General features: G+C 36.4%; 2 protein-coding genes across 2 annotated transcripts; both read left to right on the top strand.

Moving 5' to 3' along the window:
- Positions 1-421: 421 nt before the first annotated feature.
- LOC128226090 (uncharacterized) lies at positions 422-6,063 on the top strand. The gene is made up of 3 exons (XM_052935981.1): positions 422-626; positions 3,452-5,329; positions 5,471-6,063. The coding sequence occupies exons 1-3, from the start codon at positions 422-424 to the stop codon at positions 6,061-6,063; spliced, it is 2,676 nt and encodes an 891-aa protein (XP_052791941.1).
- A 2,835-nt stretch (positions 6,064-8,898) lies between these two features.
- LOC128228626 (monocarboxylate transporter 13-like) lies at positions 8,899-22,863 on the top strand. Its single transcript, XM_052940042.1, has 9 exons — positions 8,899-9,000; positions 9,519-9,883; positions 11,315-11,458; positions 11,705-11,828; positions 11,978-12,498; positions 12,818-12,923; positions 18,568-18,683; positions 19,043-19,168; positions 19,386-22,863. The coding sequence occupies exons 2-9, from the start codon at positions 9,679-9,681 to the stop codon at positions 19,508-19,510; spliced, it is 1,467 nt and encodes a 488-aa protein (XP_052796002.1). The 5' UTR covers positions 8,899-9,000; positions 9,519-9,678; the 3' UTR covers positions 19,511-22,863.
- The last annotated feature ends 88 nt before the right edge of the window (positions 22,864-22,951 follow it).

Raw genomic sequence — 22,951 nt, 5'->3', positions numbered from 1 at the left:
TTATGCTTAAGCTTTCACATTGAACCACTAAAATGGGCAATATGACCTAGATTGTGAACGGGAACCCCTGCATTACGCCTAGTTTGCTACTACTTTTAACTCAATTATAGGTCTAAATAATATGATCTTTGAAATACAGAATGATACTGAACGCTTCTGGTTGAACGTTATGATCAGCTATTGATAATATTAGCTTTAGATTTTGACGAAATGTTCGTATTTTCATTTGATTTGTAATTGTTTAAAAACTCCGGATAGAAGTAAAATGAACTCAATTTTCTATAAAGACAGTCGACTATTTTTTTATAATTGTAGTTTTATAAAGCATGTTAACACAAAACGAATAATAATCATTAAGAGGCATTTGTAACCTAGGATCGTAAAAACATTACCTCTTCCGTTTTGCGCTACGATACTCAACATGGATAAGCACGCGCTGTCCGGTCTCCGGGACTCTGGGCGGTGTTGGTGGTCGGTTGGAGCCGCCTTTATGACACATCTGCTGACTCACGGGGTCGTGTACTCGTACGGCATTCTTTTCCGGCGGCTAGAGGCGGATTTCATGGTCTCCAAGGCGGCAACCTCCTGGATATCCTCGACAACCACCGGTTGTCTCTACCTAGCAGGTACTTGTTACTAGGCAATGTAAAAAGATCGAAATATGAGGTACTGAATGCAGTCTAATTTGGCGTCGAACGTACCCACTCAATTAACATATGACTTCAGTCGCGATCGTAGTCAATATATAAGTATTATATATCGTTCATAGTTTGAATTTCATAGAATATTACAAGCGAAAGTAGCCATTAAATGCAAAATTTACAAATATGTACAACTATTTTGTTACGTACACAATTGAGTTTGATTATGCAGACTGCATACAGAACATCGCTGACGACATGTGTATTTTTACAATTCGAATTTTACTTGGGTTGTCTACCACGTAAATTCTAGTAAATTTAAAAATAACGTCGGCATATGTATCTGTACTAATCACGTGACTTGCACGTGATAATCTTATAACCTATAAACTGGGAAATCGTTATGTGCTATTTTTGAACGGGTAAACTCAGCTGAGACAGCGACAAAGTATTCTTTTAATTATGTAAAGTGACGTATTATCAGCCACATACTAGCTCGAATCGACAATTCTATGCTTGTTATGAGGCAACAATTTATTTGCCGATTTTAAGACCATCTGGTGTCTAGTCCCTTTAAAGGAAACAATCTAGTACAGAAACACAGCAAGTGCCCTGGGGCCATATCAATAAAACTGTCATTTCTTAACTTTGGTCCATTTCTTAAAATTTGCACATTCATATTCAAAGAAGTGCGTATAAGTATTTTTATCATAAAAGTATGTATATTCAATAAAAATCAATGTAAATGAAGTATTTAAATAAAGATAAGTTATTATATCACTTGACCAGTGAGGTAGTTAACATAAAAAAATAACTTATGATACGAAATTACTCAATTAAGTTGTTTTATGAATACCAATCCTGAACTCTATCAGGGTATTTTTACCTGGCAACATCACTGAACCCGTTTATGCCCATATTAGACTGGAATAAAATATATATATATATATATATATATATATATATATATATATATATATATATATATATATATATATATATATATATATATATAAATGGTATACATTTCTTTAATCATCATCATCATATCATTAATAGTTTACAATATTTGGTCAACGGTCCAATATCAAGGTTCCGTGTCTATGTATATGGTCAATGCATGGAATGATGCTTCTGAAAATCTTCTTCGTACACTCGTATTTCTCTTCGTTCTTTATCGAGGGCTCTGAAAGATTTTTACGAAGCATATGTTAACTGAGAGTATAGGAATTAGTTGTGATCAGATTGTTTAAGTTGTATGAAAATAAATTTAATGCTTCCTCGAATGTAAAGCAAAACAATATAACAGAACAGATACTTTATTTAGACTTGTACAAGGTACATCGTCTTTGTAACCATAATAAAATATATAAAAACACAATCGTGAATAACCAGTGATACAAACTATTAGATAGAATACAAATACTACTTTATGTACATGATCAAATTAGGTGAGGATGAACAAAACATTTTTTATTTACAGCATTAAAAACTGTTCGTCTTAGAAACAAAGTTTCTTTGATAAATTTATAAAGATACCTGTATTATTTTTTTAAATTCTTGTCTATCTTTTGTATTTTATAAAAAATCTCAAATTTAATCACAGACGGACGAATATAATAGCATTTGTTTATATATTTTCTTGAAGAAATGTCAAAACATGGACCAATACATGTGCATAATTTTTTTTATAAAATACATTATTTAATGTACTATATCACTAGAGTTGCAACATAAACAGAATCTTTATTCTTTATACGTGACCCTTGCTTAAAACAATTATCTATTCTAGTTTTTAATTTTCACAAAATGATTTAACATTTGATATATAAACAGTTTCAAATACATAAGCAAAGCAAAATACTCAAACGATTTCTAACATTAGATATCAAGTTATTCTTACTATTTTTACAAACAAATAGTGCTTTCGTATATAAACATTAAGTATTATAATGGTATCACTTGAGACAACGTTGTACAAAACTTGTATAATTCTAATATATCTATTTACCTAAAGAGGATATCTACCAAGCTCTCCATAAGTACTAGCTGTGTATGTATTTTCTCTGACATTTAACTCCCGTTTACAAAATTTTAAATTAATTCTTTTAATCATTTTCGGGGCAACGAAAGCATCAAAGCTTGACATAGTATTTTATGTTATAGATCATAACGTTACTATATTTACATGATAATATATTCAGTGCCTGCAATGCGTATATGACATAAAATGTTCTTTGTTTATTAAGCACTATAACCAGTCTAGTTAAAAACAACTCCTAACTAGTTAAAATCATTTACAACTTCAATGGGTTAGCTATTGTAGATCCAATTTTCAGTGCTCAATAGCCTCCGCTTTTACGAAATACCATAATTTCAGTTTGAAGAGTATTTAAATGTAAGCCCAATTCATTACAATGTTTTAACAATCTATCAACATAGATTGATAACATATTCTTCAAACACTACACTTACTTTTTAAAGCTGAAATTTTCGTCCAACACTGTGGACATCATCAGAGCAACTGGCCTGACTATCGCTCACTCGCAGCTCTGACACTCGGGACTTCCCGCCGAATTTCCGTAATCCGGCGAAAAGTGGGTTGTAAATCCCAGAAAGGAAGGCCCCCTCGTCCCGGTTCATAACTGCCCCCTCAGTTTTGATGCAGATAGCCTCCTTCGTTTTTCGCACTCTCCAGTCTGATTCTCTCTCTATTACGCGTGCCCCCTCCCAGTCTATTTCATGATTATTTATGTTCTGGTGATCTGTGATTGCACTTTTTTCTATTGTCGATTCTGATTGTTTTCTAGTTGATCTAGTAAATGCCTTATTTGCCTACACAATGAACTCATTCAAGAATATTCGTGACAAGTACGGTCAGGAGACCTTAAAACTAGCGAGAAAATGGGAAACAACTGTAAAAAGTTTAGCGAGACATCGAAATCATTTGGTTTTCTCCCTTCGTTGCAAAGATGAGAATTTGACACCTCCCAGTCTAAACTTGAAATGCCCTATCAATACGGATAACGCCAGAAAGATGGTAGATCGAGCAAGAAAGGGGTTGTTGAATGAAAGAATACGTGTTAATAGCAATAAAGTAAGTGTTTTGAAAGTAAAATCAGCTGATTGTGAGCTTGTTTTGAAAGAGAAGTTGCCTAGCGACGACCTCCAACAGGTGCGAGATCTCGTTGACAGATCGCGAGAACAGGAATTTTCATGCACAAAATGGCGGCACACAGAGAAACTTTCACGTTGGCTATCTAAGAAAAAGCAGTCATCGGAACCAGATTTATCTGGTAGTCAGCTCAAAAAATGGGTAAGAAACATTTCATCCGTTACACTTTCCCGCACACAAGAAAAAGTACTGTCTAAAGGTCTGAACTTTGCAGTCTCCCCAGAAAATGCACCGGTGTCAGAGTACATTTGTGCCACGGAAAAAGTATGCTCATTTCTTGACAATAATGAGGCGGATATTGTGCGAACTGAGGTTGTTGGGTTACTAAAAAACGCCAAGTTGTCGAAAGGGAACATCTCTAAGGAGGAAAGAGTGGCTTTGAGAGAGTTGTCAAAAAATAAGGATATCACTATTCTCCCAGCCGACAAGGGTAAGTCCACCGTTGTATTGGATACCACTGACTATGAGGGGAAGGTGAGAGTGATGCTAGGTGATGAACGGACGTATGTGAAGTTAGATAAAGACCCCACATCAAATTATAAGAGGAAGTTGGTCTCTATATTGACAGGCTTCAAAAAAGATGACAAGATTACAGAAGGACAGTATAGACATTTATACCCTACAGCAGAGCAGGTACCTAGAATGTATTGCACTCCGAAAATTCACAAGGAGGGGAACCCACTCCGACCGATCGTCGACTATACAGGATCTATCGGTTATAACAGCTCGAGGCTGTTAGCAGATGTATTAGGTCCACTAGTGGGATTAAGTGAGTACCATGTGAAAAACTCTAAACATTTGTCAGACTCGTTGAGTACAGTGATGATTGAAGACAACGAAGTGTTTGCCTCACATGACGTGGTGTCACTTTTCACCAACACCCCCATCGACAAGGCCCTATCAGTCATAAGAGACCGCCTAGAGAAAGACAAGACCCTAAAAAAGAGAACCAAGCTGAGTGTGGATGACATCATGAATCTAACAGACTTTATTTTGACTACAACATACTTTCAGTTCAGAGGTGACATATACCAACAAAAGTTTGGCACCGCTATGGAAAGTCCAGTATCTCCGATAGTGGCTAACCTGTATATGGAGTTTTTGGAAAGAGAAGCCATTGCAACTGCTCCGGTGACATGTAAACCAACCTTGTGGAAACGCTACGTAGATGACATATTAGAGAAGATTCAGAGAGGACAACTACAGAACCTCACTGACCACCTCAACACTGTAGACGTTACCAATAACATCAAGTTCACCCACGAAGAAGAAAGCAACGGGGCCATTCCATTCTTGGATACTCTCATCACCAGGAAGGAAGATGGTAGTATCAAACTGCTAGTATATAGAAAGAAAACCCACACGGACCAATACCTGAATTTTTCATCCCACCACCCATTACAGCACAAGCTGAGCGTGGTCAGAACTCTATTAGACAGGTGTTACAACCTCGTCACCGAAACTGAAGATAGAGATAAAGAGGAAGAACATGTAAAACAAGCTTTAGGCCAGTGTGGGTACCCTGATTGGACAATAAAGAGGGTTAAGACAGAGATTTTGAAAAGAAACAATGAAAACAAGGACAAGAAAAAAGTGAAACATACAGATAGAGACAATAAATCTAAAGGGATGGTGGTTATTCCGTATGTGAAAGGGCTATCTGAAGCAGTGAGCCGGGTGTTTAATAAACATCGAGTCGCCACGGCCATGCGCCCACATCAGACACTACGCAACATCTTAGTGCACCCCAAGGACAAACAGGAAACAACAGAGAAAGCAGAAGTAATTTACAAAATACCCTGTAAAAATTGTGATAAAGTCTACGTGGGAGAATCGGGGCGAAAATTTGGAATAAGACTGAATGAACACAAAAAAGATTGTGAAACAAACTCAAATAAGGCATTTACTAGATCAACTAGAAAACAATCAGAATCGACAATAGAAAAAAGTGCAATCACAGATCACCAGAACATAAATAATCATGAAATAGACTGGGAGGGGGCACGCGTAATAGAGAGAGAATCAGACTGGAGAGTGCGAAAAACGAAGGAGGCTATCTGCATCAAAACTGAGGGGGCAGTTATGAACCGGGACGAGGGGGCCTTCCTTTCTGGGATTTACAACCCACTTTTCGCCGGATTACGGAAATTCGGCGGGAAGTCCCGAGTGTCAGAGCTGCGAGTGAGCGATAGTCAGGCCAGTTGCTCTGATGATGTCCACAGTGTTGGACGAAAATTTCAGCTTTAAAAAGTAAGTGTAGTGTTTGAAGAATATGTTATCAATCTATTGGATTTACCTACACAATGAACTCATTCAAGAATAATCTATCAACATGTTGCTGAAATTCGTCAGGTGATTCGCTTATAATGGCCATGTCATCTGCAAATAATAAATATAACAACATTATCATCTATGGCTTAGCCAACGTTTAAATCATTTTGTAAATATTACACCAGATCTTCAAAGAAAGGTGAAAATAACTAAGGGGACAAAACCTCCCCCTGTCTGAGGCCGACGGGAAAGTCAATAAAATCAGAACATGATTGTACACACTATTCTACTTTTTGATACCCATGTGTTATTTTTCTAAGCAGTTTGTCTTGAAAGCATTTATACAATACCAACCACAATGTGTTTATATCAATAGAATCAAAACATTTCAGTATATCGACAAAGTCAACATAGAGTCTGTTATTGTCATTTAGATACTTTGCACAAACGACACAAGAATACACACGGTTAGAAATGTGCTATCTTGAGATCTATACCACTCTTGCTTAAAACAGTCACATATTCTAGTGTTTAATTCACACAAAAATGACTTAAAATTCGTTATATTAACATTATCATAAATAAATATTACATCTACAGTGGAGCACCATTTCCGAAATTCGAATTGAGCATCCAAAATAACGTTGTTTTCATCTCAAAGTTTCTCCGTGCGGTTATTAAGTGCAGTTGTAACAGCATATACATATGACTAATCAGAATAATCCCCCTATAATTATAAACATCGTCTATATTTCCCTATTTATGCAATGGTTTAATAACACTTTCAATCACTTTCTCGGGATAATACCCAGATTTCAAAATGTCGTTAAAATATCGCATTTATTTAAATGAGAGGACAAAATATCAATCGTCCTAATAAAATATTCACTCGGCAAACAATCAATTCCCAATGCCTTGTTACGCTGTAATAGTTTAAGAGCAATATGTATTTCATCAGCTGTTAAAGGTTGATCAATTTCGGGGAATTTAGGTGTTATTGGGTTTATCAAAACCGTTCGTGCTGGAAAAACCGCACAGTATCGTCATTTTAACATTCAAAAACTCATTATTATTACCTAATGCTGAAAAATATTCTTTAAAAAATTAAATCGATATAACATTAGACGAATGTCGTGTTCGTGATTTAAAATATTTCCAAAGATGTCCCTTCATTAATTGATTGGACAAACAGTAAAGTCACTAATTAGTAAAAGATAACGCCCATGCATAAATAGCAAATCTTTAATAGAACATCAATTATTGAACTAGTATGTGTAATTATTTGAATCTACTCTACCATCTACATTGCGTATAAATGAAGATTTACATAAATCTAAGAGGCCCACACAGGAGTACTGTAAGGTTCATAATCTAAATCATGGAATGAAACATTAACATTACCGTGTATAATAAAATCGTGTATTTTACCATTTTGGCTGTTTAAATCACCAGCTATAGTTACACATCCTAACTTGATGATTACTATATAAAGATATATCATTTATAAGTATGTCAAACAAACCTACATTATCTAATGTTTCATTAGCTGGAGATTCTCTACTCAATCAAAAGACACCACATAAATAATATATTATTTTATCTTAAAGAAATGTGTCCGCCCGGTTAGCTCAATCTACGTTGGACTGTGAATCGGACAACCAGGTCACTTCTGTTGTGATTGGTTATGAAATCCTTTCTACGACCATTTGCACTGTACCACTGCCCCTGGCATGTACAGAAGTTGTCAGTTCCTTGCGGAGGTGAAGGCACCTAGTACTGGTTAACCGCCTGATATTCTACCCAGGATAAGTTTGCGGTGGTTGAACTGCCACTCTGGGACCCTTCGATGCGCTCACACCTGGACCCGGAGTATTAACTACTAACACCACCACCTTAAAGAAATGTATGGTCTATTGTATCCAAATAATTGTAATGAGATGATGTATGATGATATCTATTCTATTTTTTAAGTGACCTTAATATAACAATTCAATGCCCCTGCTATTTCAACGTGCATTTTGATGTTGGAACTTTCGATAAGAAATGTTTGAAATATTACAGTTTAAAGATACATTACTCAAAGAGTTTGTCCGAGACTCTTATAAAAAAAGAAATGATAGAATAGGAAACAATATTTAAAAAAGACTGCTGTTTCTCCTGAGTCAGTCCGTGCATAATCCACGAGAGAATAGCAAGTTCACCCCAACGCGTGCCCCTAGTCCCTCACCAGCCGTCCTTCCTCGTAAAGGGTGATCCAGGCCCTCTTCCCTTTCTCCCTGGCATCCCAGCCACTTGTCCGTCACCTCTTTTGGGAATTGCTCAAACATATGATTGTTCATACCTTTTAATGTTTTCCACTCTCTCTAGTAGCTTACGCTACTGAAAGAACGTAAACTTGGTCACAATGTTCATCATTTTCCCGGAATTGGATGACCCGGTATAATATATTTTTCTATGAATCCGCGATATATATAAGTTATAATGAGATACGATCATTACATGTATTTCTTAAGGTTCGTTCAACATAAGTGCATTTGAAATACATGGGAGGATGCGTAATTTATTACTCATTTCATTTATCAACATACATCATGCATGTTCAGATAATTGACATTTTGTATCTACCGTTAATGTTCCTGGTTATATAGATTGACCAACGGCTTCAAATGTGGTTTCAATACGCTAAACTATGCACACTGTATCAATCAAGACTGTTCACGTTCCACCACACGATTTTTGGCGGAGGAAAAAAATGTGTCACCCTTTGAGAAAACTTTAGAAAGGAAAAGGAAGTGACGTTATTATCTTATTTTTGACTTGTGACAAGTAGATGATGCAGCAATAAAACATGTTACGGATAGCCATAACCCTAATTATATGAAATTCATTTAGCTGAGAAGAGTAAAAAGAAAGGTAAATATGCGAAATTTTACTCAATTATTTGTTGCGGTTTTCGAGTCAGTCTGACCATTTCATGTATCAATTTTTTTACGAAATGATATGGGCTTTGAAAACAGATTAGGGTACTAAACGTTTCAATTCAAGCTTATGCGCAGTTATTGACAATATGAGCTTAAGACTTTAGCTTATAAAACCATATTCTATTGATATCCGGTATGTTGACTGTAATTTCTGTTTTATTATAAATGTACTTATGTACATTGTAATTAGATATGGTTTTGAAAACGTTATTGCAGGTCAACTACGTGTTTGCTATTTATGCAGTAAAATAACTATAGATAAAGCTTCGCCTCCGGTTGCAAAATAATTTCCATATTATAGAACGTATGCGTCAATAAAAGCAGCTCAACTTACCATTTTTGTCTTGGTATGAATTCAAAATTAGTGTACGTATTCCAGTTAATTTGTTATTATTTGAAAACTACGGATTGAAGTAGAGTCATCTCATTTTGTTTTATCTATACAATCAGTCAACTACGCTACATGCACGAACACTGTGATAAGAGGGAGTTGTTAAAATAGTAGTTCTATAAAGCATGTGAACACAAAACGAATACTAACCATTGAGAGGCATTCGTGACCTGGGTACAAAACATATTGCACCGTCCGTTTTGCGCGACGATACTTAACATGGATAAGCACGCGGTGTACGGTCTCCGGGACGCTGGGCGGTGTTGGTGGTCTGTTGGAGCCGCCTTTATGACACACCTGTTTACTCATGGTGTCGTGTACTCGTACGGCCTCCTCTTCCGGCGATTAGAAGCGGACTTCATGGTATCCAAGGCGGCGACCTCCTGGATATCCTCGACAACGACCGGTTGTCTCTACCTAGCAGGTACTTGTTACTAGCCAATGTAAACAGATCGAAAGACAAGTTACTGAATGAAACGTCTTTGTATGGCGTCTAACGTACCATCCTAATTAACATTTGAATGTTTTAGTGTGCTTCTCTTCGGTCGAGACCGTAGTCTATATACGAGTATTAGTGTAAGTAAACGTTGATATTTTGAATTTTATAGAATATCACAAGTGAAAGTAGCCATAAAATTCAAAATTTACAGTAATTTACAGTTGACAATTGTTTACTCCATATCAAGGCGTCTGCTTTTTTATGAGATGGCGAACAAAAAAGAGCATACTGAAAATACTTCTACGAGTTATCATAATTAATCATAATGTTTACAAATAAGCGAAACTATTACAAAATCCGACAACTACCAGTTATAAAGCAAAAGCTGTTTAAATCAAGCATGTATGTGATGAATTTGTGCGAATGTGTGTGAAGAATACGTGTAAATATGCCACAACTTGCAAATGTGACATTTTCATTTGACATTTTTGAAGGTTTTGATACAAACGTAATTGTCAATGCAAGGGCACATGGCGAACATTTACTGCAATGCAGTCGGGATTCGTCTACACGTGTCAGCATCAATCACGTTATAAAATACCGATTGTTATTTTGCTAAAGTTCTCGAGACATGTGTTGAATCAGGTGAAGTTCTAACAATGTGTAATTTATTCTACCCCCCCCCCCTACACACACACCCTGCTTACATTCCTTATAATGCAGGCGGCGACCATTATCACAACAATGTCCATTATCCATAACTTGTAAATACTGCATTATCTCTCAGAGTCGGATTAACTTTGTTATTGGACCAAGATAATTTACACCAATTTATGCACGTGCTATTTTACTATCAGCCAATGAAATGCGAATTTTCATTGAAAAAATACCTCATCATCATCATCATCATCATCTTGTTGTTGATGTAAAAAACGAATTAAGATAAAGTCGTCCTTGCGTCAGCGGCGTCTGAATGATTAAAGAAAATCTTATGTATCTTGTACAATTTTCACTATTAATTTGAAATATTTAATGAGTAATTCTTTGTTATAACCACGTTTGTTTTTGCTACATGCAAAATCGTAATACCAAACTCATTATATTGTCAACAGGAACTATATGTGCTGTGAGCTGGCCTTTTCGTTCATGTCGAACTGTATGAGGTGATATAAAAACATATTGCTTCCTTATGTTGTTGACTTTTAAACGCCAGAATTGTATTGCCTATCCATATCACATAGATACTCGCCATGTGAGTTACAATCATGTTTTCTGAGCACATATTGAATAGTCTATACATTTTGAAGCATTATTTTGTGAAGCTATCCATCTCATTAAAATCATAGTATCACTAATCGCTCACAGCATAACCAATATTTCGAAAACGTTACATCCAACAATAATACCTTATTTCAGGTCCGCTGGCGAGCGCCTTGTCACTGCGGCTTGGTAACCGGAAGGTAGCGATCCTGGGTGCCATTCTGTCGTCCGCAGGCTGTTTCGTCACCGTCTTTGTGAGAGACATTCGCCTTCTGTATGTCACTCTGGGAGTTACAACCGGTAAGCTGTGTTCAGGAATGCCAGATTAATAAGAGTCGTCGAACTGCTGTGTGCTTTTCATTGAAAAAAGTATATTGACGTTAAAATGCTTTAATATCTGTTATCTGTTGAAAAGTAGTGTGCGATATGCGCATATCATGGCATGGCATTCCGTAGATATAAAATACTGTAACAGTAATAACGTTTCCCGTGTTTTACAAGCTGTCATATCATCTCATGTTACTGTTGTCTTATTTTTGTTTACAGGAGTTGGGTACGGACTAATTTACATCCCAGCGGTGGTGGAGGTGACGTTGAACTTTGAGCGGCACCGGGCCGTCGCCTGTGGGGTGGCATTGGCTGGTGCAGGCGGAGGGGCTTTCGTCATGGGGTAAGATATTCTGTGATACATACATAACAATTTCAAGACAAATAATTTTACTTAACAATAATCAATTTCATCCATAGCTGCAAAGTCTAGCAATTCTTACCTTTCGACGCTTGTGATAAAGCTTATCAGGGTATAATATCTGTCCACAGACCAGTATTAGAGGCTTCACTGGAACACTACGGCTGGCGCGGTAGCACGCTGTTACTGTCGGGGCTGCTGCTTAACTGCATCCCATGCGCGCTTGCATTTAGAGACATGCCCCTTTTGGAGCGACTTGCACCGCGTAGGGTTTTCGAACAAGAGATTGAGGTTGTCCATGGTGAAACAGGAATGAAACACATCCAGTTATATACTAACGATAAAGGTGATCCTAAAGAGTCTTCTGCTGTTGACACTGCTCAGTTATATACGGACGATAAAAGTGACGCCCCGGAATGTGCTGTTGGTGATATTGCGTTTGAGATCAAAGCTGAAAAGGAAGACATGTTGCCAAAAGCAAATGGCAACTTGCAAGACATCGTAGCGGAAAACAGATCATGGCATTTGATATTCAGAATATTTGACTTGCTAAGAAAACCATCGCTGGCGATATGGTATTCTGTTCAGATGGCAATTTTATTCGGATTTTACTCTCCATTTATGCTTTTGCCATCAAAAGCAATCGCTGACGGTTTGTACTCAACGTTATTTGTAAGTCTGCTTTTTGTAATGTAATGTCAAATATGCCCACAACCAATATGGCTTTGTGCTGTTCTACGAAATTAAATTAAATAATTATGTTTTTGATATCCGTGGATAGAAAAAAACACACGAAATACTTGAAGGTAACTTTAAATTGATCTCCGTGCACAATGAACTCCTGTAGAAGCTTACGTAAGTAACTCCTACGGTCACTTTTACTTCTTCTAAACGCATCCTTGTTGCAAACGGTAGAGGACATATAATTTAGATACATTTTAGTTATGCAATTGCCAATATTTCTGCTACAGGACTGAGCGGATGGCAGGCAGCCTGGGTGATATCGGCCATGGGACTGTCTACCGTGGTTGGGCGAGTGGTGTTGGGCTTTCTCGCAGACACTCTGCATAACTGGAGGTGAATTTAATTTAAATATGGTACAGAGGGTCGGACGCGCATTTTGTAATTATCCATTACGCCCCATTTGGTGAGATAGCGGCAGATTCTAAATGTAAGATGACAACTTGTTTAGTACTGAAGTCTTTATCTGCAATTTCATTTTAAATATGCCTATGCAATAGCCATACATGCATGCTATAAGCGACTAATCCACTTGGTGTCGTATAATTCCGCATTTATTAAAGGTTGGTAGTGTATACACATGCATTAAGGACATACCGTTTTAATATGAATAACATGTTTTTCTTTGCTATCATTTCGAGTTTTTCTTGATTCTTTCATATACGTTAAAACAGTGTAAACTCTAATGCTCTGCCGATGTTCGGTTCTAAACTCCAGTCTCACCCTTGTTTTCTTCTGCAATATGCAGACTATCATGTATTCCGGATCTAGTTAGTGAGCTAGACAATTTAAGCATCCGATTACCTGGCATACGGGGTAAACCTTCATTAGTGTATGATTTTCAGAATTACGAACCTTCATATTGTAACTGGAAAGCAACATGATACGATACATTCACTAACGTCTTGACTCTGCGTCCGAGACTTGGACTCGAAAACATGACTATTTGAAGTTAATAAAGTCATAAAAAACATAACATGTTAAAATGTTGTAACATCTGCCATATAGTGATGTACTCTAACATGTATTTTATTGAAATGCTAAATTTAAAATTTATACTTACCTAGTACACTATTAAGTTTACTGCTCATGCTGCTGTCATTATATACATGTATTATCAAATACACGCAGATATACGAAAGTTCACTCAAACAACTTCATCCACACAAAATGATCTTAAAGTAAAATCCTCAAGAATATTTCCATACATTGTAAATCCACAATTTAATTTCTAGATGCTTTTTGTTTTGTTTTTTCTCTCATAAGTTCCATCTGAATTCCACTGAACACATCTTAAACCATTAATTTCCTATTTGCATCACTTTACGATTACAATTTTACTATGGTCATTTACTATTATACTAGAAAACATCTAATCACATTTTAATAACACGACACGATTAAATCCATTTCAAATAACAGCGTAAAACTGATTGGACAATTTCATTAAGAAATACTACATGTAAGCGAAATAAATCGATGCCTTTTTTGAGGAAAGCGTACACACTTTTTGACTCAATCGCACTAAATAAAACTAAGCTGTTCACTGTTAAACTATTTTAACGAGCAGATGTGGTAGCATTTGTTCAACTACTGTTAAGTATTTAACCATTATAAACCAGTTATCAAATCCCATATTACTTACTCTCCAACACTGCTCTCTTTTTTATTACTGGCACACCAATTTTCTTATCTTAGGTGAAGCTGTTCCTTTAACATTTCATCCATTTCTGATCGGTCAGAGTCGTGGCTAGTCAAGCGAAAGATAAATAGGTACATTGACTGATGAACTATTCTAATCGGATATTCATATCTTATTCTACCGCATTGTTTTTTTAGTCGCAATATCACGGTATCAAACATACCACCGATCAGCTTATATTGAATGTTACAAAAGGCACAATTTGGCAAATACATGCAAAAATAGAATACCCGTTTCATACTTATTTTCTCCGTACGCTTAAATATGAAATTTAACACCTACACTAGCAACTCTTTTAAAAAGGGAACTCGTCACATTCTATCTTACATTATGGTATCCTACTTCTATTCACTTACTTACTTTTCAACCTATTCTTTCTTCTTTCTATTTCATTGCGGTACTGGTCAGACGGTGTTTGGATTACCCCTCATTCTTAGCACCGTTTGATCCCGGAATCACTTGTATCAAATGTCTATTGAAATAGGTACATTTCGAATGAGGGTAGGTTTGTTTTGCTACTATCAATATCGTGCTAAAGGAATCAAATGTATCACTCACTTCGAACTAATTTGCTGGCTAGCAATGCTCCTACTCTGTTCTGGAGACGTTCATAAAAATCCTGGCCCCGCACATTCTCCATCCTCCTCCTTCTCTTCTGAAATCCCAGTTGACGTTACTGGATGCCTTAATATCGTCCACTATAATGTTCAAAGCTTCCGTAGCAAAAGGACATCTTGTTTGCTGATCTACGAAACTTTGACATATTAGCCTTCACGGAAACATGGCTCACTCCTAACTCAGCAACCCCCGATTTGATATTTCCAAACTTCCATGTACCTTATAGAAGAGATAGACTTTCTGATGCACATGGTGGTATTATTGTATACATAAAGTCAGATTTGTTTGCATTAGAAAGACATGACTTCGAGATAAACGACATTGAATGTATTTGGCTTGAACTGCGAATTAAAAATAGACGTCTTCTACTTGGTACATTCTATAGACCTCCTAACTCCAATTCAAATGTCCTTGAATGTATTACCAACTCAATTTCACTGGCGGTTGATACTGGTATTACAGACATTCTTATCACAGGGGATTTTAACCTAGATATAAATAAACCCTTAACCCGTCAAAAGATTGACTCTATCTGTCAACAGTTCAACTTGACCCAAGTAATACGAGACCCTACTCACTTCACCGAGGCCTCTGAGTCTCATATTGACCTATTTCTTGTCTCTTCAAAAGATATTGTCCTCGACTGTGGAGTAGGTGAACCATTCCTCGAACAGTTAGTACGGTATCATTGTCCAGTTTCTTGCGTACTTCGATTCGATAAAACTGTCGGTTCATCATTCAAACGTAAGGTTTGAAAATTCGATCAAGGTGATTATGTAAAACTAAGGAATCTTATCTCTTACTTTGACTGGATGTCTTGTGTGCACACAGCTATCAACATATATACCGATAATTTCACTAATCACTTCATGGCTATGTGTGAGACCTGCATACCTACAAAGACTGTTGTAATTCGCAATAAAGACCCCCCTTGGTTTCATAATGAAATCCGAAAATCTCTTCGACAAAGACGGCGCGCTAATAGAAAGGCAAAACGTGTAAATTCCAAACACCAATGGTGTAGATACAATCAAATACGAAATCGTGTTACCAACCTTGTTCGATCTGCCAAACAGTCACATTATAAAAAACTAGCTACACGACTCAAGAAAAAAACATTCCCATCTCCGACCTTGTGAAAATCATAAAGAACTTCGCTATACCAACAATTCCATCTAAAGAAATCCCACCACTTAGCAATAACGGCATCATCTACGAATCAGATACAGACAAAGCGAACACTTTCTTTCAATCTCAGACTCAATTTAATATACCAAACAGGCCACTTCCTTCCTCCATTGATACTGATAATCCAAAACTACAAGACTTTGTTATTTCACTGCAAGACGTAATTGATTCAATAATGGTTCTTAAAACAGGCAAATCAACTGGACCAGACTTTATAAATAGCTTTGTGCTGAGGGTAGTAGCAATTGAAATTTCTTACCCACTTCGTGACCTTTCTAATACCTCACTTCGTCTTGGTAAAGTACCATGTAAGTGGAAGCTAGCTCATGTCTGTGTGCTATTTATAAGAAGTCTGACCCCCAAGATGTTGAAAATTATCGTCCTATTTCCCTATTAAGTGTTGTCAGTAAGGCTCTTGAAATAATTTTGCATAAGTATATGTTCAATTTATTGCGTCAAAACGACTATCTAACACCATTTCAATCTGGTTTTGTTTCTAAAGACTCCACTGTCAACTAGCTAGTATCGATCTATCATTCTTTTTGCCTCGCTCTAAATGAAGGTAAAGGAGTAAGAGCAGTATTTTGTGATATTTCGAAAGCCTTTGATCGAGTATGGCATGACGGTCTAATCCATATACTTCGTGAAAGTGGCATTACCGGTTCTTTATTGTTATGGCTTTGTGATTATCTCAGCGAACGTAAACAACGTGTTGTTCTTTCTGGTTCTATGTCTGATACGGTTACAATATCAGCTGGAGTCCCTCAAGGCTCCAATCTTGGGCCTCTGCTCTTTCTTATCTACATTAATGACATTGTCTGCGATATACAATCACATATACGGCTATTCGCAGATGATACAACCTTGTATTTAATAGTCGAAGATCCCGTGCTTGCCGCGCAGCAACTTACTGATGACCTAGAAAAATTTCATACGTTGGCTGACAGATATGGCTTGTTACATTTAATCCTGCGAAAACCAAATCGCTACTATTCACTAGAAAGTCTAATAGGCAAGTGCACCCCTCAATATTCATGAATAATACCCAACTATCCGAAGTTACAACTCATAAACACTTGGGCGTCACTCTTTTTAGCACATGCTCCTGGCACGATCATATTCAATCCATCAAACAGAAGGCTTGGCACTTCATGCGATCATTCAAATACGTTCTTGATCGTAAATCGCTTGAGGTTCTGTATTTCACATTTATTAGGCCTTTGTTGGAATATGCCGATGTTGTCTGGAATAATCTGACGCAAGCTGATGAGGATGACTTAGAAAAAGTACAACATGGGGCGACCAGAAATATATCGGGTGCAACTCGACTAGTATCTCTAACCAATCTTTATGTTGAAACTGGAATCGAACCACTCAAACAAAGGCGACGCCATCCGTGCCTTCTTTCAAATACAAACTTAATCAGAACTTAAAACAAGTTCCTGACTTCGACTACGAAGGTGACCGCAAATCCTGTGTCAATCACGCGAGGTTACGTATGCACTGTAGCAATCTTAATGAACATCTATTCTCAAAAAATATTGTCAACAGTCCTAATTGTCAATGCGGTGAAATTGAGGTAACCTTTCACTTTTTCTTCACCTGTCCATTATATAGCGTCCAAAGAAATCATCTGATTGTTCAGTTTTCCACCGTTGGGCAATTGTCTCTTCAACTGTTACTCTTTGGATCAAAGGAAGCCTCATATCAAACGAACAAACTTATCTTTGATAGCGTCCAGAACTATATACGTCAATCTAAACGTTTTTGAGTACGCATTCTAACAAACCCTATCCCAATCCCGATCTGACCAGTGTCTGTACCACCTCCCTCGTTTCAGCTTCCTTTTATTCTATCGTTATCTTTTCTTCCTTCTAACTAAAAGATTGCAGACTAAAACAATTTGTTTTACATACCATAGTTTACTCAATACGACTATATGATTATATTTATTCGAGTCACCGCAACTTGCGCACTAGCCTAAGCAGCGTAAATGACCTACAGAAGCGAGACATAGTATAAGCCTTAAGGCTTTCTTCTCAATTCTGTTTACACTATTGTTTTGTGCATAATTAACATGTTCGTTGTTTATATGCATTACATATTTGGTCTTTGTTAACGTTGATTATGCTCAAATTTGTTAAACTAAACTAATTGTAAATATTATATCGAAATAAACATTGTTTAAACCAAAGTCATAAAAATCACTCATTTTGACAAAAGGGACTATTAAAATGAAATTAGTCATATATAACATATGCAGTTACTAGCATCAACCCTTTACTTAGCAGTATTGAACTGGAAAATCAATATTTGCAATTTAGAGTCCTGAGTCTCTACCTCAAACTAAAGGCGTTCGTTAGTGAATGCGGTCCCGATTTGCTTTATCTATTTCATATATTGGAGACTGGATAAGGGGGAGGGGGGTCGAACACTTATTGATAGTATTTGTTATTTGCTATTATGTTTCAGAATTTTTATCTACAAAACTGCTGTTGTGTTGACTGGCGTTGATATAATGATGTTTGCCTTCACTAAGTCATTCCCATCGATGATAACATGTGCCGTTTTCTATGGGTTCACAACAGGTTAACCTTGTTTTGTTTTGTTTTGTTGTTTTTTTGCTCAAAAGTCAAAATGGAAAACAAAAACAAAAACACTTTTTATATCATTGCATATATTATTGGAATAAAATGGTGTGTATAGAAGACACAGTTAAAATAGTAATTACTTCAGAAGCAGCTCCTCGTTTCAAAACGAGAATCTATGCGATACATGTTCTTACGATTTATGTACTGATACATAAAACGCAGTTTAAGCCACAACCGATGTTAGGACTGGAAATATACGATCTTAAGTATTACGAGCTTTATTGAAACAGATCCCTGTATCATTATGTTCACTGAATTCACGCAATAAAATGTGTTGTTTTATGTTATGATTTTAGCGGTTTTGATGTCGCAAAACTCTGTCGTATTGGCGGAAGTGGCCGGACTTGACCGAGTGTCGGAATCGATGGGTCTCAACAACATGTTCTCCGGCATAGGCTGTCTCCTCGGCATACCAATAACAGGTGTGCTGCAATTGATACCTGTTTTTGTTCATATGATCCTATTGATTCTATATATCACTGTGATATGCTTGATCGTTGCTGGTAGTTCTCTTATATTTATATATCGGTTCTCATAACGTTTCGAATTAATATTTAAATTGCTAGATAACATTGAATTATTATGCAGATTTGCCAATCGACCTTTCAAACAACAAAATTTGCTTTTTCAAATATTCAGGTTTCTTATTTGACGTGACCGGAGATTATTTGGTGCCGTTTATATTATCGGGGGCAGTTGTGGCGGGAGGAGGTCTTCTCCTCTGTGTAGCTCTACGCCCTACCCACCGACAAACGAAACCATAATGGCTGCGTATAATAACCGCGTAGTTGTAATTGTAATGGCACATCTGCAGACAAACGACATAAGGCAGTTTGATGAAGATGTGCTATGAAAGGGATTATTTTATGTTTATGATTATTTTGTGAATGCACTCTTTATTGAAAAATCGAAATGAAGTGTAGCAAATCATTTGAAGTGTATAACTCAAAGTTCTGCTCTATATATGCTCAAATATTGTCTTTAAAGTCCATGATTTTGAAAAGCGTTAGTTTATCGATTCAGAACAAGGGTGTAGCGTGATTGTTTGACTGATATAAAGTATCACGTACTGCTACCAATGTGTTCTATAAAGGCAAATATCCGTCGGTTTATGTACAAGGGCGAGCTAGGCGGATATGATCTCACTTTTCTAATTATTATTTTTGGCTGTTTCGGCGTGGGTTCGCATCCCCTACATTCGTTTTCTTTGCACTTTAACTGTGTTTTTTTCAGTAATTTTGGTATCGAAGAGTAAAATAATTATAATATAAGTGATTTCAGGAAATCAAAACATGAGCCAGTTCTTTTAACAGATAAAGAAATCCGGGAAGAAACACGACAAACAAATGCTTATAACTTATGTTGCAAAGCATGCTATTTTTAAGCAATAAGGCTCATGCCAAGCGGTTTGTTAACTTCATATCATGAATAGAAGCCTTGCATTGATATCATAGGGTTTTATGATAGGACGCTTTTATGATAGGACATGTTTACTCACCGAACGAGACGTGATGCAGGTCACCAGAAAAGCGTTTTATCGTAATATTCCATTTATTATATACCTGCCTTATTACTTATTCCTTTTTATTTTTCGGTTTCAATTTGATTTAATATAACGCCATCTATCAACTGCGCGTATGAATTCGAATATGTGTCACGTAGATTTGTGTAATGAAGTCAAGGGAGGCTACTACAGCGAAACGAAGTCAGAAGTAACAGAATTCACTTTATTGAGCAAAATAAAAACAAAATGTAGACCAATTGATTTAATGGATTACATCTGAAAATATTATATTTTATTGAATGATATAAAATGTTTACAATTCATTTTAGCTAGATCAGTTGACATGTATACGACTTCATTACTGTATGTATGTATTTTGTGTCTATTCGTTGTTGTCACAATGGCGGTTCTGTGTGCGTGTGTGCGTTCGTCCAGACTGAATTCGTCCGGGCTGTATCTTGACCAAGAACTATAGGTTTTTCAGAGAGAAAACAACTTGCCATGAAGTTCACCATAATGAGGTGGCGTGGCATGCACAAGGCCGAGGTCTGTACCTCAAAGGTCACGGTATAGGTTAGAGATCAAAGGTTGAAATGATCCTTGTCTGGGCTGTATCTTGACCATGCATTATAGGATTTTCAAATAAACTTGTCTTAAGGTTCCCTATAACAAGGCGACGTGTCGCGCACAAGACCCAGTTATGTACCTCAACAATCAAGATCAATAATTAGAGGTCAAAGGTTGAATAGATCCTTGTACAGGCTGTATCTTATTCATGCATTATAGGAGTTTTAGACAACTTGCTATGAATTTCGCCATGATGAAGTGGCCTGTTTTGCATCGGACCTAGGTCTGTATCTCAAAGGTCAAGGTTAGAGGTTAAAGGTTAAAATGCTCCTTGTCTGGGCTATAAATTGACGTCGCATTATAGATTTAAAGAAAAAACTTGCCATGAAGGTTCACCATGATGAGGCGGCGTGTGTCGCACAAAATCGTGGTCTGTAACTCAGAGGTCAAGGTCACGCTTAAAGGATACATATTGAAATGATCCTTAACCAGGTTTTATCTTAACCTTGCATTATAGGATTTCAAAAAAAAAACTTGTCATAAAGTTCACCATGATATGATGCATATGTGTCACGCACAAGACCCATGCCAGTACCTCAAAGATCAAGGTCATACTTGGAGATTAAATGTACAAATGAGTACTGTTGATAGGTCTGGACTGAGCCATATCCGGGCTGTATCTTTACCACGCATTATAGGATTTTCAAAACAACTTTCCATGGATGTTCACCATGCTGACACGTCGCATGTATATGTAGTGACGGTGAATTGCCGTCTAGTTGATATTGTTTAATTTATTTACAAATATTTACTTGATTTTAATAAATGTATGAGATACTATATACTGTTTAGGGAGGTGCGAGTGTTCAGGTTTCAGTAGATAGTAAAATTTCTATGTACCTGATAGTTTCATCTATGTTGTATGCAATATCTGTGGTATAGTAAATGTTACCTGAATCAAATTAAGTACGCTCTTAAAAGTGTACATAGTTACTCAAATCTGTTGATATGTATAAAATAAATATATAATAACCTTTTGTTTCGACAAATACTATGGGTCTGTATGGTTGGTCATTCAGGCTGAATATTTACATAAAGCTGCCATTGTTGAAGTCATTTGTTTACAATGATTATCTGCAGTATTTCACCAAACAGTTTTTTAATGGTCTTATTCGATTCAGGTAAGACTATTACAAGAGTATATTGAAATATTTAGTTATTTCCCTAAGGCCCCTATAGTTTTATATTGGTCTGATAAAGGGATTTCAACAGATATGTGTTAATATAACTATCATGTCGGAAAATAGCTCAGTCATTGAGTTAATGCTTAATTATTGTTAACACAAACCCGACTTTAAATAACGATTATTGTATCTTGTTTCTTGTCATTAAAGAACAATTGTTGTAGCTATTATGAAAATATATATACCCACACGATCATTTGATAGAAACATACGTTACTTGGGGTACACTTACATTTCCATTTTTTAAATAATCCAAAATGTATTTTAATTAATTGATAACATAATGATATATTGTGACTATCCGAAGTAAGATAGTTGCTGTATACGCTTGTTGTATATGCTTGTTTCATATTAATTAGTCTTAATTTTGGTTAATTATTTAATTTCGTAATATATATATACATTAAATCATTTGAAAACACTGTATTGTTTATGTATTTGTCAACATGGGTTATGTACTTCAGGACAGTTTTTATAAATTAATATTGATACGTATTCACTTCCAATCCATATCGACTGAATGCATTTTACATGCCCACTTTCATGTTCAAATACACAGTACCCTAGTAAAGGTCAAGAACAAGATTACCTCATACTAGGTTGATCAAGTCTCCAAGCCGATATGTACATGTAGGAGTAAATATGCTAATATCATATATATAAATGTTGAAGTATCGTTTCTTATGGACCGATTGTTTTACTGTTTTCATCATAGTTGCACTAGTTACTGCAAAAACTACCCCAGTTATAAATCGAAGCCCGATCGAGTTGTATAATTCATGATAATAACCAGAGTATCAACATGCCCTGTGAGTGATCCAGTGAATTTGTATATTTTTATTTCTTTAATCTAAAACAATGAGACGTAAGTGGTTGTGCAGTGGTGTCGC

The sequence above is a fragment of the Mya arenaria genome, chromosome 3 (assembly GCF_026914265.1).
Source record: "Mya arenaria isolate MELC-2E11 chromosome 3, ASM2691426v1".
In the NCBI taxonomy this organism is placed as follows: Eukaryota; Metazoa; Mollusca; class Bivalvia; order Myida; family Myidae; genus Mya; species Mya arenaria.
Note: the sequence above shows the minus strand (reverse complement) of the source record. Positions and strands in the feature narration are given on the sequence as shown.